At 51.9% G+C, this 18,013-nt stretch overlaps 1 protein-coding gene across 1 annotated transcript in view; it reads left to right on the top strand.

Annotated features, from left to right (window-relative positions):
- The window catches only part of LOC146194144 (TWiK family of potassium channels protein 7-like), a 239,892-nt gene that overhangs the window by 104,416 nt on the left and 117,463 nt on the right, over positions 1-18,013 (top strand). Inside the window, exon 2 of the mRNA XM_084597261.1 lies at positions 9,376-9,683. Coding sequence (XP_084453387.1) covers positions 9,376-9,683 — 308 coding nt within the window. The remainder of the gene's footprint in view (positions 1-9,375; positions 9,684-18,013) is intronic.

The raw sequence follows: 18,013 nt of genomic DNA, 5'->3' as shown, positions 1-18,013 counted from the left end.
ACTTAAGCAACGGTCAGCTCTGGGCTCCGTCGCGCATAGTAGTAATGAGGCAGGATTCATTGCTAAAAAAGAAGATGCATGCAGACCGTCCTGCACGTTGATAGAAATACTTGTAGCGTCACGTCTAATTTCCGTGACCGCTTTCTTTCGGCGGTCCTTGTAATCTTTCCGGGAGCTATCCCACAGTATGAGGTGCTTTTGCACCGCGCATGTAAGTTTGTCATTAAATTAAACTCTCCAGACTTTGGTAGCAATTGCACTATGCGGGTGAGCGCGCGCGAGGAAAGACGTTTGGCGCCACATGGAACGAAAAGACGGAAGTGATTTGAATTTGGCCACTTTCGGCGCCAAATATCTCGCAGGTCCAGATCAGAGGCGGCGGGCATTTTTTAACGCAGGGTGTTGAGTGCGCGCCGTCGGGCGTAAAACGCGGTAAAAACGCTCCATGTATTCCGGCCATAATGGAGTGTGAGCATTCGCACGCCCTTCGCGTATTGCCTTGGGTTGTGCAGCCTCCTGAAGGAATAGCATGTAGGGAAGCCAACCTGAAGTTTGGCTGCGCGACTGCAGCGCGCGCTCCTCCGCAAACGGCAAAATTTTGAAGCATTGGTTGGGCGCGGCGCTTGACCGAAGGTGTTTCGGCGGCTTCGCATAGAGAAAGAGATTGGTAAAGAGCGGACACTCCCATAGGGCACAGCAGCCAATTTGACTGTAGCGCACCAAGCGGCCGGCGGCAACTACTTCCCGACTAGCTGAAAGGCGCGTGATTTGAATGCTAGCATGCGCTGAATCCTTCCCTGCCCTTTTGGTGCATTATTATGGTTTTACATGGTCTGCTAGTGTTTCTATTTATTTTCAGCATGCATAACAGCATGGAAAATAGATTCCCAGTTCTCTAAACTGGCCATCAACGAAGCCACAGCCTTTGCAAAACAGTATTGCAGAAAAGACGCCAAGTGCTTTGTGAAATGAACATTTATTTTGCTTCATATAAAACACACGAGATGCAACAGATGTAGACGGATGCATTGACAAAACTTGGCACACATTAGGCGATGTGCACAATACAGAAAAATAAAAATATGCATGGCGAGAAACAGCACTTAGGTAGAGACAAACAATAACATAACGTTGATTTCCCAATTATGGCAAATGATATGTAACAAAACAGGCATTATACATAAACTACACAGTCCCAGTCGCGGCTACCTTAGCAAGGGTAACTTGTATTGTTCAGTGCAGAGACGAGTACTGACGCTTGGGGGAAGGCCACACCATTCACTCGTCGCATCTGCCGTGCTTCGGCTGCAGTCCGTGGGTCCATGCAGTGCTGTTGGAAAAGGAATGAACATGATGCAAGTGATGTTAAGTTCGTGTTCGGCAGGTAGAGAAGCAGAAGACGGTGATCTGATGATGGTCAGGAAGAGATGTATATTTACAGAAGCAAAATATTATACATTGGCAAACAGTTACAGTAACAAGAGTCACACAGACAACTGCAACTTAAGACAAAATAGACTCTCACACAGAGAAGTCACTCTACAAGCCCTTACTTTTCTACCGAGCATTTCGGTTAAAGCCTAGGGACTGTAAATACGTGCTAAGCACGGAGCCTGAATCTTTACTGTCGAACATGGTCCGAGGACCGCTTTTTGATACCAGACATCAACAAAGACCCAAGGGCGGTCACCTTAGGTGATCCGCCCCGAAAACGAAGCAGCCAATCAAATTATTTAAAAACATGCCACAACCCCCGTGGGTTGGGAATAATCTCGGACCCAGGTCCTTAATTACGTCAAATAAAAATGAAACATTCAAAACACACACTCTTTCCACTCGCCGGTCCCCAAACCCTCTCACACGGCGCCTGTTTTGCCTTCCTCTCCCCGGCGTGTTTGCGACGCGACCTTGCAGCTGCCGCCTTTGTGAAAGAAACGCTGCGGGGGATCTGTCTGGAGACTAGGCCACACCGCCGTCCCGTTCGAGGAAAAAAAAGGGGGGGGGGGCACTGTCCCAGAGCAGTGTACAGTCGCTGCTGCTCGCGTTTAGTGAGTGCTTGGGGCAGGGCACAATGGCTTCATTATCGGGGTCTCTCTGCCCCGGTGTTTCGCGACACAGTGGGAGATCGCTGGGCTGATTGCCTACTTTGGAGGGCCGAGGGTCGCGCCTATTGTCGCCTTCTGCAGGACATTTAGCGAGCGCTTGTGACAGTGCAAAAAGCTTCATTAACGGCGTCTCCCTGCACCCATGCTTGGCGCCACGGCGGGACATCGCTGGACGAGCCGGCCGTAAAGTGGTTCGCAAGCGTGCCACTGTTGTTCCCTGCTGATAATTGGATGCGTCTGTCGTTCGCTTCTTGGCGACGCCTCGGGGCGAAAGGACGAAACAAACCAGGCTTCCCGCGCGCCCGCGCCCAAGAAAAGGGGAGAAAAGGAGAAAAAAAAACATCAGCGCTCGCTCCTTGGCCTCGGCGCGTGGGGGGTTCGACCGCCAGCTCGACTCCACGTGCGAGTCGCTTTTCACTGCGGCCTTACACGTCCCTCCTAAGAGGGTAAATGAGCTTGGAATCCGCTCATTTACACAAAACAAAAACACAGGCCGCAACATTCCCCCTCAGGCGACCATTTCGCCAGGCCACAGCGCACCTAAATCCGTCCCCACTGAGGGAAACCGTACACTCGAATTCGGGAAATAAAACCAATACAAACAACGGCACTGAAGACACGAAAGTTCTTCATGACAGCCCGCCACATCCTGCATTGCGCACAGTAGTGCGCCCTATATTTGCTATACATGAGGCACATGTAAAGACTCACGCAAAAAAATTGCACATCAAGAGCGCGTGTTGGCTACGCAGAGTTCGCCATAGTCCGAGTTTCAGCACAAAGCACCCACCCGCGGCGCATAGTTGTAGCACGCGTCACCGTTCACATCACAAAACACGGCGGGTGACGGGAACACTCACGCCACTGCACAGTTCCCGCTCCGTCATGCAACTGTCTTTACACCACTTTTTGGTGCCGCCAAACAGTTCCGTGCACGCCACCCGTTGGGTAAGCAGGAACCCTCACGCCTGGTGAGGCCAGCATGGCTATGCCAAACAACCAGATACAAAATTGGACTGTGAGGCTTTCTTCGTCCCTGTACTTTGCGCAAGATTTGTATGGGGGCTCCAATGACGAGGCTAGCCCATGCAGTTTCCTGCGCTGGCGAAGTGAGTTTGGCACGCGCCTGCTGCTATACGCCGGAACACTATAGATCTCGTGCGCACCTCGGCGCCCGCGTTGTCGTGTAGCAGTGGCCTTTAGCGCCTGCGGCACATCGTTGCCGCCTCTCGCGGCGCCAGCACTAGAGATCCTTGCACTGACCGTCGATGGGAGACTGCTTCCCAAAACAGAAACTTCGTCGCGCCTTACCTTCGGCGGCCTCGACTTTCTGAGGCCGCGTACTGCTGTCGTGCCTACACGAATTTTGAGAGGCCCACCTGCGTACTCCTTGCTACTACTGTGCTGTAGTTTAGCGTGTTCGCTCTCTTGACCAGAGATATCAAACTGGCCAGAATCCGTTACTGCGCCCTCTGCATCAAATGGAGCGGGCGCCCTCACCGTAAGCTCAGCCTCGACACCTGTTGCGCGTAGATCCCCACACGGGGCGCACTCCGTCTCCGTCGGCTGATCAGCTCGCACTTCGGAAGCAAAATTTCTGTGCGCGGGATCCGCGCCGCTGCTGTCGGGCTCCGATCCTGCTAACGGCTCGTCCGTTTTTTCGCGCATTTCCAATCGCGCCACGACACTGCTCGGGCAGTTCGTCTCGCCCCCTAACGCAAGCTCCTTTAGCTGCGCCTGTGGGGCTGCACTAGCAGTTTCCGCCGCTCCCTGCCCTGAGCTAGCAACGCTTCGCTCGCCCAGGCTATCTGCATTCGTCGAATACCGGGAGGAGCAGCCCTCAACTGCACTAGTGCTTTCTGCCACGGGGCCAAGGTCTAGCCGTCGCTGCTCCGTTGCTTCGGACGCACTTTTAGCCTTTCCGCCGCCGGCATGCTCACGCATCAGCGCTCTCATCAATCTCTCTTCTTCTCTCAGAATTTCCCGTTTCTTTCGTTCAAAATCCAATTCAAGTTGCTGAATTACCAGACGCTCCTCCTCCGTCAGGGGATATGCGTAAGCTTTGCTTTCAGTCATATCTGGCGTCCTTACTGCCTAGTACCTCACTTTCCCTAGCACAAGCCAAGCCAACCTCGACCAGACGCGAGAAATCCCGCTCACCCGTCACCAGCGTCGCTGCGGGTAGTAGCACCAAGCCCGGGAGTCACGCCTTGGCTGGTCGTCCTCGGCAGGTAGCTTGCACAGCCGTCCTTTGGCTGCCGCTGCTGCTGCCCGAGGCCTTGTTGCTTGCTTCTTTGTGGTAGGGTGCCGAATCCTGTCGACTGCGCCAGTGATGTCAAGTTCGTGTTCGGCAGGTAGAGGAGCAGAAGACGATGATCTGATGATGGTCAGGAAGAGATATATATTTACAGAAGCAATATATTATACATTGGCAAACAGTTACAGTAACAATAGTCACACAGACAACTGCAACTTAAGACAAAATAGACTCTCACACAGAGAAGTCACTCTACAAGCCCTTACTTTTCTACCGAGCATTTCGATTAAAGCCCAGGGACTGTAAATACGTGCTAAGCACGGAGCCTCAATCTTGACTGTCGAACATGGTCCGAGGACCGCTTTTTGATACCAGACATCAATAAACACCCAAGGGCGGTCACCTTAGGTGATCCGCCCTGAAAACGAAGCAGCCAATCAAATTATTTAAAAACATGCCACAACCCCCGTGGGTTGGGAATAATCTCGGACCCAGGTCCTTAATTACGTCAAATAAAAATGCAACATTCAAAACACACACTCTTTCCACTCGCCGGTCCCCAAACCCTCTCACACGGCGCCTGTTTTGCCTTCCTCTCCCCGGCGTGTTTGCGACGCGACCTTGCAGCTGCTGCCTTTGTGAAAGAAACGCCGCGGGGGATCTGTCTGGAGACTAGGCCACACCGCCGTCCCGTTCGAGGAACAATAAGGGAGGGGGGGCACTGTCCTAGAGCAGTGTACAGTCGCTGCTGCTCGCGTTTAGTGAGCGCTTGGGGCAGGGCACAATGGCTTCATTATCGGGGTCTCTCTGCCCCGGTGTTTCGCGACACAGTGGGAGATCGCTGGGCTGATTGCCTACTTTGGAGGGCCGAGGGTCGCGCCTATTGTCGCCTTCTGTAGAACATTTAGCGAGCGCTTGTGACAGTGCAAAAAGCTTCATTAACGGCGTCTCCCTGCACCCATGCTTGGCGCCACGGCGGGACATCGCTGGACGAGCCGGCCGTAAAGTGGTTCGCAAGCGTGCCACTGTTGTTCCCTGCTGATAATTGGATGCGTCTGTCGTTCGCTTCTTGGCGACGCCTCGGGGCGAAAGGACGAAACAAACCAGGCTTCCCGCGCGCCCGCGCCCAAGAAAAGGGGAGAAAAGGAGAAGAAAAAAACAACAACAGCGCTCGCTCCTTGGCCTCGGCGCTTGGGGGGGTTCGACCGCCAGCTCGACTCCACGTGCGAGTCGCTTTTCACTGCGGCCTTACAATGCAGAAGGTTGCAATGAAATGTAAGGCCACTGCACCGCGCACACATCTCTGCATGTGGGTGCGTACGACTTGAGCAGCAGTTAGGGTCCAGAACAGAAAAGCTGTGATTCGTAAAAATGATACAAAAGCTACTCTTGGAACGTAGAGGACAGGAAATGCCGGCTAACCAAACCTATCTGAAAATGCATTTCTACAGTGAGTGAAATAACAGCCACTAAACTAACAATATTCCTCAAGAGCACTGAACAGCTGAAGTAATGAAGTTTGCCGCATAATAAAATATTTCTCACTTTAACGTTGTCCCGTTAAATGCAACGCGACACCACGCAAAACTAGCCCTTCGCAAAACCGCGGCCGGAACACGCCATGTTGGCTTGCCCTTAATACGCGACTTTGTGAAGCGGAGACCACCGTGCTGAGCTAAACTGCTCGAAATGCCTCGCAGTTTGACAAGAATAGAACATTTTTCACCTTGCGGTTGCCCTGTTAAATGCGACACCACGCAAAACTAGCCCTTCGCAAAACCGCGGCCGGCGAACACGCCATGTTGGCTTGCCCTTAATACGCGACTTTGTGAAGCGCAGACCACCGTGCTGAGCTAAACTGCTCGAAATGCCTCGCAGTTTGACAAGAATAGAACATTTTTTACCTTGCGGTTGCCCTGTTAAATGCGACACCACGCAAAACTAGCCGTTCGCAAAACTGCCTCACGCCATGTCACGTGACCGCGGCGGTCCGCACGCCTTGTTATGCCTGTTACATGCCCTTCACGCGCGACTTTGTGAAGCGCAGTCGCCGCCGTACTGAGCTAAACAGGCTGAAATACTGCACAGTTTGACAAGAAAGTCAAAAATGCAACATTTCTCACCTTACCGTCACCCTGTTAAACGCGACACTTAGGAAAACTAGCCGTTCGGCGAACCGCGTCAGGCCTGGCCGCACCGGCCGGCTAATACACCATGTTGGCGCAACGGCGTTCCTTGGTGCCTTCACTAGCCACTTTGTCCAGCGTGCTGAGATAAACTGTTCGAAATGCAGCTCAGTTTCGCAGGAACACAACATTTTAATCCTGGCCGCGGTTTTTAAAGTGCCGGAGCGTTACGAACTGCGCCTGAACTTCTCTAAGCCTGAACAGCCGGCGTGGTCATGGTAAACTGCTTCAAATGCAGCGTAGTTGAGCGAAAAACGTTGCTCAGCTTGACGTCGTTCCAAACCGCAGTCGTTCCTCGTAGCAGACCACGAGGCACGAGCAGACACGCTCCCTTGGGCAACTTTCTGTCGTCTGCTCCGGGGGGTACCGCTACAGCGAGTGCCGTCGCGCGCGCATTCGCGCATGTCCGCGCTGGTGCCTCCATCCAGTCGCGCATTTCCTGGGGCTAGATTTCGCCGAGTGTCCGCGCTTTACCAATCTCTTTCTCTATGGGCTTGGTGTGTTGCTCGCGTCGCCCGCGTTACCTCTCTTTGTGAGTGCTCGCGCCGCCGTGGCTTCGCAGGCATGCAAACACAGCTGAGTTTAAAACATGGCTGGAGCGACGCTCGAAATGTGGGGAAGTGTATTGTTGTGTTGCTGGCTGTCGCAACAGCTCACCTGTAGACTTTCGTGTCTTTGCGGCTTCTGCACGCGGAAGCAGCTCGCGTTGTTGAAAGCTGCTTGCTCGAGCGCTCGCCCTGACCGCAGTCTACTGTCTACTCGCTTTGCGCGCGCTTGGATTTCCGTGCTGAAAGAAAGCTGTCTTGCGCGCGCTCCTGCTTCTACTTTTCAAACTCGCGCTTGGTCGAAGTGGTGTTTGAAGCGAGTGTGCAGCAATTTACACGCTTCGACGGGTTTTAAGAAAATAGCCGACAGCGGTGGCTATTTTCGCAGCGTGAACGTCAAAAAGGGAGAGCTGTTAGTCAGTCATATATGCATTCTGTTGAGCAGATTGTAGAAGACAACGCTGTCATCGTGAAGGCTGTGTGTGTCACAGGTCAGCGACCACATCGTGTACGACGTGTAATTTGAGGCAAGTATTTAATTTTTATTATACCCATTTCATTAAGGCCAGATGCTCTCTAGAGAGGGCTTGGAATTTTTGCCGCTGGGTTCGCCCCATTGTTGTGCCTGGCTTGCACAGAACGCATCTTCGTGGGAGTTTATGAAACAGCACACAGCAGCAACATGCTTGCAGCGCCCCTGAATTCCTGCCTTGCAGGTACACAATTAGCACGAGAAATGGCGCTTTTCAGTGCATGTCCACGCTAGCTGCAAAGAAACAGAAACACAGACGTTTCGAACCCACGACATAAGGAACAAAAGAGAACAAGCAACTCATGCTCAGACCTTTAGAAAGCAGACACTGAAGGCAGGATATATAAATTGAGTTCGTTCAGCTTTGTAGTGCACTTCAGCGCGACGAGGGGCGCTGTATTGGAGACCTGGAAAAATTCCCCCTGTGGTTATTTAACGGGAGCGTATATTTCTAAAGACCTCCTTGTAGTTCACCTCCAGCGAGCGGCGGCCGGGATCAAACCCGCGTCGCCATGACCAACAGTACCTAACGCGTGAGCCACCGCAGCGGGGCGGGTGAATAAATAAAACAGTTATATACCAACATAAAAGCTATAGCAACAATTAATAACCACGCAGCGAAAATTTGTTTTTCTAGATATTGTCCAGAAATGTCTCATTTACTTTGTGCAATTCAAGTTGTAGTCGATCAATTGCGGGACCAGTTATTAGGATATAAGAGAAATGCGCAACAACTTCAACAGGACACAGGAAGAAACACACAAAACAGTTCACGAGCAGTTCAGCTGCGCTCGTGAACTGTTTTGTGTGTTTCTTCCTGTGTCCTGTTGAAGTTGTTGCGCATTTCTCTTATATACTATGCAGAACCAACTAGCCCGACAACACGCTCTTCTGAACAGTTATTAGGAGCTGAATGCGATTCACGAAAATTAGGGCTCGAAAATATTTCGTTTGCAGCAGAAGGGTTGATTTTTCTTTGTATACATGTGAATCCACATTCTATTCAGGTGGAAGCTACGTATAAAATCTTCCAAGTATGTAATTGCACGACAATCGGCATCAAAATTAACATATCGGCATGTACGGAAAAGCGCACCTAAGATGCGAACGAACCCACGTGTCTTTTATCAAGTTCATAGGCAGCAACTGGATTACATTTGCAAGCTCTTCAGAAATTAAAGCAAAGGGCGCATCGAATGGTTGCATGCGCCTTACAATCTGAGCCTTAATGAAATGGGTATGATAAAAATTAAATACTTGCCTCAAATCCCACGTCGTACCCGATGTGGTCGCTGACCTACGACACACACTTAGTCTTCACGATAACAGCTTATATTCTATAATCTGCTCAACAGAATGCACATGGCTGACGAACAGCCCTCCCTTTCTGACGTTTGTGCTGTGAAAATAGCCACCGCTGTCGGCTATTTTCTTAAACTACACCGAACACTCGCTTCAAACTTCGTCCAAGCGCCAATGTGAAAAGTAGAAGGAGGAGTGTGCACGCAAGACAGCTTTCTTTCAGCACGGAAATGCAAGCAAAGCAAATGGACTGCGCTCAGGGCGCGCGCAAGCGGCTTTCAATAACGCGAGCGACAAAGCGAGTTGCTCCCGCGTGCAGAAGCTGCAAAGACACGAAAGTCTACAGGCGTCCATTGGCCGGATTGGGTCCCCTATAGAGCATGCACGGTATCTGGCCGAAGTTCGCCATTTGGAAGAAATGCCAACGTGGCGTGCTTTGTTTTCCCAGGGTACGGAAATATCGCACCCAAGACGAACTGGGGAAAGATCGTCACTATCCTGTATGCCATTGTGGGCATCCCGCTCATGCTGCTGTACCTGACCAACATCGGCGATATCTTGGCCAAGGCCTTCAAGTACGTGTATCGGCGGCTGTGCAGCTGCGACCAGCGGGGCGAGGCCTCGAACCGGCGCACCCAAACGGCCTCCTACTACGGCACGAGGAGGGCTCACTGCCGCGTGAACCACATCGCCCTCGAAGACGGCCTATTGGCGGGGGAAACTCTCAATGGATTCGCTGACCGCATCGGAACGGAGGTAGCACCTTTAATCCTCACCTTCTTCCCAGTATAAACTTTTCACATCATTAGTGTGGCAAGAGTCAAATATGTTGTTATGGCGGCCAGTTTTTACGCAGCTCGTTCGGTCGAAATGGCGTCACACAGTTTTGGTGAAACCATTTCGGGGAGATGTGTACGTGAGTTCACGGTGCCGAAACCGTTCGCTTCCCATTCACCCCTTAAAGTCAAGATAGTTTGCGACAGCGATTCAAGCCCACAACGTGCGCACCACTGACAACTGTAGGCCACCACTGAGAAGTGAGCCCAATAATGCACCTTCACTTTGTGAAAAACCAGCTTATCTAAGAATGAAAAGGTGGCGTTAAAGGCGAAGGCTCGTAAGGCGAAGCTTAATATATTTGTTTTAGTTACTGATCTTTTTAAGACCTTAACAGCAGCTGCAAGCAGTAAGCATAAATTGAAGCTGTTAAAAAGTCTGTAAATTCACAACAAAGTCAGGCATGAAACGAAAATGGAACAAAAAAAAAATACAAAATGCAAATGCAACACAAGGACACATATAGCGCCAAGCATGTTCGAAAAATTAAAGATTGGTTTCGAACATTTCTAGTGAAGTTTGTGGTACTGCCGCTAAACCTACAAAACTGTATTAGTTGTATTTTGGCAGCCGCCGGCAAGCGGCCTTATCACTCTGATTCTGGCTCACGTATCAGTCCTAAATTATTTGTTTGTTAATGATCGATGTCACGAGACGCACCTTTAGCAGTTTCGTTGTCGCGCAAGATCTGTCTCGAAGATTCCTATCACTCGCGTATGTTTCTATGTGCTATGTAGCAGTTTGCGACGTTATCATACATTGTTCTGAGCAGCCTTTAAATTGAGCGTTGACGAGTGCGACGGGCATTCTTTGTTCGAAGATCGACGAGCACGTTAGTTGCTATCGTCGAGTTGCTTATAGTTTTTTTGCGGGCGCAAGTCAGCCCAATGAAGAGTTTCTTCAGTGCAATCACCGCCTCTTCATTTGTGTCATCGACCTTGTCACCACCACGTAACAAGTTAGTTCGGTTCTTTCAGTCTGTAGTTGTTCAGTTTACATACGCGAAACGAAATATTTTATGAGACGCCTGAAGGATCATCATGCGCATGAAATTACTGGGGTGAAGCAGATATTGTGACAACGGGAAAAGAATTTATCAGCCCGCCAAAATCCCGGGTCACTAATAATCCAGACTACGCCTAACACAATAAGGAATAATGATGGCACACTGCACCCGAAATCTTTAAGAACGATGCTAACAGCCACAAAAAGCCCGGGACGTCCGGCCATTGTGAACACGGGAGCGCTCCCGAAACGTCATTTGTTTTTGACCAGAGAATCCATACTTCCTCACGTTGTTCGCAAAAGAACGGTCGTCCGCGCTCTTTCGGACACTCGGGCGGTCTAATTTATGACCTCCTGGCCCCTAGGACGCCGCTCGACCCCCTGGGTCGCGCCAGGCGCTCGCCGTTCCTGGAAGGCCCCCCTCACCGATTTATTTATAGGAAGGGAAAGGCGCGGTAACTGTCTCACTTGTTTTTCGGTGGACACCGCAATCGCGCCGTAAGGGAAGGGGGTAAGGTGGGAGTGAAAGTGGAAAGGGAGTAAAGAGGGGCTTCGGGGCGAGGACGCGGAGTGCGGGGACAATGAAGAAGACGGGAGTGGGACACAGTGGCGAGTAGTCGCTAAACGAACTTGGTGCGAAACGGACGCGTTTGAATGTGCTCCCTTTTCTATTACCAGTAAATTCAGTTGTTGTTTGTTCAATCGTTTGCTTTTCTTCCTAACGACAAAGTATTAACGAACGATTAGACATATCAGACAAAAGTTGGTGCCGAAACCCGGGAAGAAAGCGAAGAGAAGAAATTTAGATCAACGAACCGTGGATATTCGCCTCATTGTGGCCTTTCAGCACAACGGACAAGAAGTCTACCGAACGCTGCCGCATGAAGTGGTCTCATCCCCTGGTTATCTGAATTTCCGTGATCCTCAGCAACGCTGGTTCAACGATGGAGCGCCTCTTCAAAAAACGAAAGGTACTGCGCACTCAAGTCACCAAAGTTACAAAGGAATGCCTTGATGAGCGCTCAAGGCAGAGCGCTCCTCGCAGAGATTAGCAGAGCGATGCTAATGTCATGCACGCTCGACTAGCGTCTCTTCATGCTGAACTAAACGCTGTGAATAGTCAGCTCGAGGAGTCACTGGATGATGAGCAGGCCGAGACTGAGTACGAACAAGTTTTTGAGTACAACGATCGAATCGTAACCGTCTTGGCCAAGCTGCATCTCAAAGCCGATTGGAAGGTCAGCGGCAGAATAACGCCGCCCAGACAACGACCACCTCGAAGATTAGGGCTGCCAAAGCTCACAAAATTTACCGGACTGGCAGGCCTTCTGGGAGGTATTCGAACAAGTTGTCGACAAAAATGAAGAACCTGTCGACAAGTTCCACTACCTCAAGGCATCTGTCACCGGGGACGCCGCGACTGCACTCGCCGGACTTCCATCGACGGTGCTACAGCGACGCCGTAGAGCTCCTCCAGAAACGCTTTGGAAACGAAGAGCTCCTAATTCAAGAGCACATGAAGAAGCTTATTGACGTCCAGCCAGTTCGTTCCTCAGACGATGTACGCGGACTTCGCCGCCTCCACGACACCCTGGCTGCACACATCAAGGGTTTGGAGACAATGGGCCAAAAGCAGGACTCCTACACCACGCTTCTCATGCCGATTGTGCAAAGAGCACTGCCAACGGACATCTTACTCGACTACAGCCGCAAATGTGTCATCGAGACAACTAGTTCCATGGGCGGGAACGCCGAATCGACCAACGGTGCTTCGGAAAGCTCAAACGCAAGTGTCAAAGGTACGGTGACGTCCTTTTCACGACTCATTTCTTTCCTCAAAATCGAAGTCGAGAGTTGAGAAAACTTGGCTGCCTTAAAAAGCATGGATTTGGCCAAAAACTAAAGAAATCAGAAAAGGTCAGGCGAAGCCACCTTGGAAATCGCATAAGCCCTTACCAACCGCAGCAACCTTGCATCAAAACACAACCAAGGAAAGTTGCTTCTTTTGTAACGCCGAGGAGCATCTGACACAGGAATGCGATGCCAAACAAAGCGTGGAGGAAAGGAAACGGCGTCTGCAAGCGGCAGGGAGATGCTTCAAATGCACGCGAAAAGGGCATCGATCAAGGAATTGTAATGTGCACCTAAAATGCATGAAGTGCGGGAAGAAGCACGCGACTGCAATTTGTGATCCGTCCTATGCGGTAGCGCTCCAGAGGGAAGCCACAACGGAGTCACCAACGCGCAAGTTAGCCTTGAAGTTGCAGCAGGAACAGAATCCGCTCCCGCGAAGACTGTCCTGCTTCAAATGGCGTCAGCTAATTGCGGTGGCCTAAAGGCTTGGGCACAACTGCGAGTACTTTTCGACGGCGGAAGCCAACGCTCGTACCTGACATCTGAAGCATCAAAAAGACTGGGATGCAAATTTCTTGGTGAAGAAATGCTAACCGCGGTCACCAAGAAGAACGAGTGTTCAGGAGAGTATTGGTCGAAATTAAAGCTAAAAAAGGAAAAACATGCAAACTAGAGGTTCTGGAGGTCATTTGCGATCAGCATATCCCAAAACCACGAACGCTCGGTTATGAGCCAGCCGATTTCAGCAACGACGGAGATATTGGGCTTGTCATAGGATCCGATCACATTTGGGATCTAACGACCGGCAATAGACTGAGAGCAGTTGAGACAGCTGTAGGTTGGACCATTCAGGGACCAGTTCAGGGCATGGACGAAGGACCCTATTGCATGCAAACGCTTTCCCTGCGAACATCGGTCACGGAAAGAAGCGCAACGGACATACTAACGAAATTCTGGATCTTAGAATCGATTGGGATAAATGAAAATGAATCAAAAACTGTAACCAATGCTGTCGCGGAGTTTTTTGAGGACACCGTGCAGATGAAGGAGGGTCGTTATGAGGTGGCCCTTCCATGGAAATCTGTGACAGCTTTGGAAGATAACAGGGAGGTTGCCCTAAAGCGCCTACATCAGCTCACAAGACGTCTTCAAAGATCCCCAGAGCTACTAGATGAGTATGACGTGGCAGTACAGCGCACTTGATATGGAGGAGTTGGTTGAAACAAATGACAGTGGCGCAAGCCCCGCATACCACATGCCGCTGTCATCCGCGAGGCTCACAAGCTGCGCGTGGTTTTCGACGCCTCATCCCACGTCAGCAAAATCTCTAAACGACAATCTCGAAAGTGGACCAAATTTAACGGCTGACCTCGTGGGCATGCTGCTAAACTTCCGCAGGCACAAAGTAGCTCTAGTAGCGGACATCGAACAGGCCTTTTTGCCAATTGCAGTGAGACCAGACGACAGAGTCGCTTTGCGTTTCTTGTGGTTCGAAAAGAAACCAGAGCCAGGTGGCCCTCTTCCACCAATCTTGACATGGCGTATGAAGAGAGTCCCATTCGGAACGACTGCCAGTCCGTTCTTGCTCTCTGCCATTCTCCAACATCACCTAAAGAGCGCGGAGGAGCAGTTCCCGATCACTGCAAGCCGACTACAACGCAGCCTTATGTCGACGACATACTGATGGGAGCCGAAAACGAACAGGCCTCACTGAATTTGCACAACGAAACGAACGCAATTTTCGGAGCAGCCTCGATGAAGTTGCACAAATGGGCATCTAACAGCGAGCAGCTTTGTCGAATTTTTGAGCAGGACTCAAATGGGGCAAAGCCTCTTGGCTACCTGTCAGGTGCGTTTAAGGTGTTGGGACTCATTTAGGAACCAAGTACGGACATGTTGACATTCTGCCCTTTCACCGACAGAATCGCCACGACCGAGCCACCCAGCAAACGATCCGTCCTGCAGACCAGCAAGGACCTGGCTACCCTTTGGAACATTATCAGAAGCGATGAAGTCAAAAATTACTTCTCAAACACCCGAGTGGAAATCCATAGTGGAACGCGCACCATGGTGGGGTGGCTTTTGCGAACGACTTGTCGGCTTGACCACGCAAACCTTGAAAAAGGTGCTCGGAAGAAGCTGTCTCACTTTTGAACAGCTCACCACGACGCTAGCGGAAGTGGAAGCTATCCTCAATTCGCGTCGACTAACGCACGTGCACACCGAAGCGAACGAGCCTCATCCTCTCGAACTGAATGCCATTACTTGAGCGACCCTACGGCAAATGTTCACGAACAGAGCACGACTCCTGCGTGGATTCTGGCGGCAATGGATGAACGAGTACTTGATAGAATTGCAAACCACGCAGCTGCACCAAAGGAACCCAACCCGGAGTCTACAGGCAGGCGACATTGTGCTACTCAAGGAGACTCTGCAGCCCAGACAGCTCTGGAAGATGGCGATAGTCGATACGACCTTCCCCGGACGCGACGGGCGAATTCGATCCTGCACCGTAAGGCTTCCTGGAGGAACCACCCTGCGTCGTCCACTACAAGTGCTGTACCCAGTGGAGCTTGTGCAGTGAGTGCGTGTCTGTGAAATGCCTGTGGCATTTCGGGCGGGAATGTGTCGTGAACGTTGTTCGCGAAAGAACGGTCGTCCGCGCGGGGAACACTCGACCTACTACCCACGCTCTTTTGGACACTCGGGCGGTCTAATTTATGACCTCCTGGCCCCTTCGAAAAGGACGCCGCTCGACCCCCTGGGTCGTGCCAGGCGCTCGCCGTTCCTGGAAGGCCCCCTCACTGATTTATTTATAGGAAGGGAAAGGCGCGGTAACTGTCTCACTTGTTTTTCTGTGGACATCGCAATCGCGCCGTAAGGGAAGGGGGTAAGGTGGGAGTGGAAGTGGAAAGGGTGTAAAGAGGGGCTTCGGGGCTAGGACGGGGAGAGCGGGGACAATGAAGAAGACGGGAGTGGGGTCAGCCTTGACCGTCCCTCACGTATTCGTGCGTCCTGCTCGCCCCCTTCGGGGGTTCAGTCCTCCCTGCTCCAGCCCGCTGGTGCATATTCCCTGGGCCATCGTCCCCATCTCGCTGGCTTCTGCCAACCTTCCTGCTGCCGTGGTGCCCCGGACCCGTGACTTCCTTCGCGCACCTCGTAGCTGCTGCGTGCGAGGTGCGACCCAGTGCTGCAACCGACTCCAGGATCACCGCACCCTCAAATTGCGCCCTTCTGCCCTCGAGGCGTCGACCCAGTGCTGTGCCGGTGACCTGGATTTCCCCGCGGCACACCCCTCGTTGCTTCCACGTTTGCGGCGCGCCCCTGCGTTGGACCGGGCTCATGGCTACTGCGGCGGCCCACTGCTACTGCGGCGGCCCTCCGTAGGCGCAGCCCTGCTGGCCACTGCCAGTCTCCCGCGGACTTCACGGTTCGCGGGCCCTGACGCACCCGCGTTCCCTGCCGCTCCTGCGGTCCCCCCGCTGCTTTGCCAGCATTCCCGTGGGCCTTGTGCTCACGGGCCTGGACGCGCCGCCTTGCCAGCGGCTTCTCTAGCGTCATCCGCCGCACCTCTGCCACGGCAGAAGTAAATCAGCGGTCCTCCCTGCTGCCGCCCGGATTCTCCAGCGACACAGCTTCCCGTGGGCTCCCTGCTCGCGGGCCTCGGCGCGCTGTCTACGGGCGGCCTCCTCAGCGCCACCCGCCGCGCTGCTGCCTTGTCAGCAGTCTATCGCGGTCCCCTCCTGCTGCGGCGGTTGCCCCAATCGCCGTGGCGTCCTGCTGTCACCAGCAGTCCTTCCTGTGCCTCGCAGAGGCGCAGTACCAGGCTTCGCCTGGAACACCCATAAGCGCTGCTGCACCGGAGGCTGCACACCGGACTACCGACCTGCCGACGTTCACCGGGCTGTTTGCTTGGTGCGGGCCATGCCGATCTCCCCCCCCCCCCCCCCACGTCCCCATCCCCCGGACACCAAGAGTGCCGCCGCGACATTAGGCCGGCATACCCCGTGTCCGGTTCCCCCCCCCCCCCCCCCCCGTGAATATCCCAAAGTTCCCAACCAACCAACAGTGGCGAGTAGGCGCTAAACGAACTTGGTGCGAAACGGACGCGTTTGAATGTGCTCCCTTTTCTATCACCAGTAAATTCAGTTGTTGTTTGTTCAATCGTTTCCTTTTCTTCCTAACGACAAAGTATTAACGAACGATTAGACATATGAGACACTAATAAAGTAAGAATACTTACAGACGTTAGTTCTTGCGTTCAGAAGTGTCAGTGCAAAATCGTGTCGCTGTCTTGTGTTATATCCAGAAGAGTACGATATAATCTGCCATGTGTCAATGCTGCAGTGACATTCGAATAATTTAAAAAAAACATCTTTAAATGACAGGTGTGGGTTTTTGTTTTAGAGAATGGAAGCAAACCATTTTGGTTAAAAAGATGACTGATACATATACGACCATATCGGTTATAAATAAACCGGACGGCTTTCCTTTGGGACCTAATTTAGCGGTGTCAGTTTTAGAGTAAGTTTCCCAGATTTTGAAGGCATATTCTATCATGGGACGTTACCGTATTTGCCAAAATTAACCTTCTTTTTTTCGCTTGCATTCTAATGTCAACGTGGATTCAGAGAGGATCGCAACTTGTTGAGAAGTGAGGACAGGAGCTCGCCTTGACTTTGCACAGATTTACAGCTTAAGGGGTACGAATTCTCTGCTCTCGACTGAGACATAGAACACGCAGCCTGGTTACTTTTAGCAAAGATGGTACATGGGTAGGAGTGCACTTTAAAGCACGTCAAGGAAAAATATCTTGCGGAGGGCAGTGATGTATATCGATATTCTCTGTACAGGGTAGGTTATTGTATAGATCCGAAGCCGTAGCTGTTCACTTCGGAAATAAAATTATTTTTAGCAGTATATTTAAATAGAACCAGGTGGAAAAACAAACGCTAAGCATGCAATTACAGAGGTATTCAATAACACAGACGCTTTACAACACAGATCAAACACGAGAGAAACACATAAACAAACACCAGATTGTTCACCGGACACTGTTGCAGTCCGACACCTCGAGAGTCACGATGTGGCCGCCATGCAAGACGAGCGCCGTTCCTCGCAGGTCCGTGGGCTTGCCAGCAGCGGGTGATCTCCGGGAGTCCAGTTGTCACACTTGCGAACACGTCGCAAACACTGGCCACGGCCGCTCGATGGAAGCGCACTGGGTGCGGCCTGCTGCGTCGCGCCGCCGTCAACGGGCAAGCGCGTCCTTTGGGAGTTTACAGTTGTGCCCGCTATTTCTGCTGAGGGCGCCACTGTTCGGGGACACGTCGCCACCGGGGTCGCCGGCTCTGAGCGCGCGGTTGGTTTGCTTCATTTCTGGGCGCGTT

This window comes from Amblyomma maculatum, chromosome 3 (assembly GCF_055883805.1).
Source record: "Amblyomma maculatum isolate TAMU_Amacu chromosome 3, ASM5588380v1, whole genome shotgun sequence".
Lineage (NCBI taxonomy): Eukaryota > Metazoa > Arthropoda > Arachnida > Ixodida > Ixodidae > Amblyomma > Amblyomma maculatum.
This window is presented reverse-complemented; position numbering and strand designations above follow the sequence as displayed.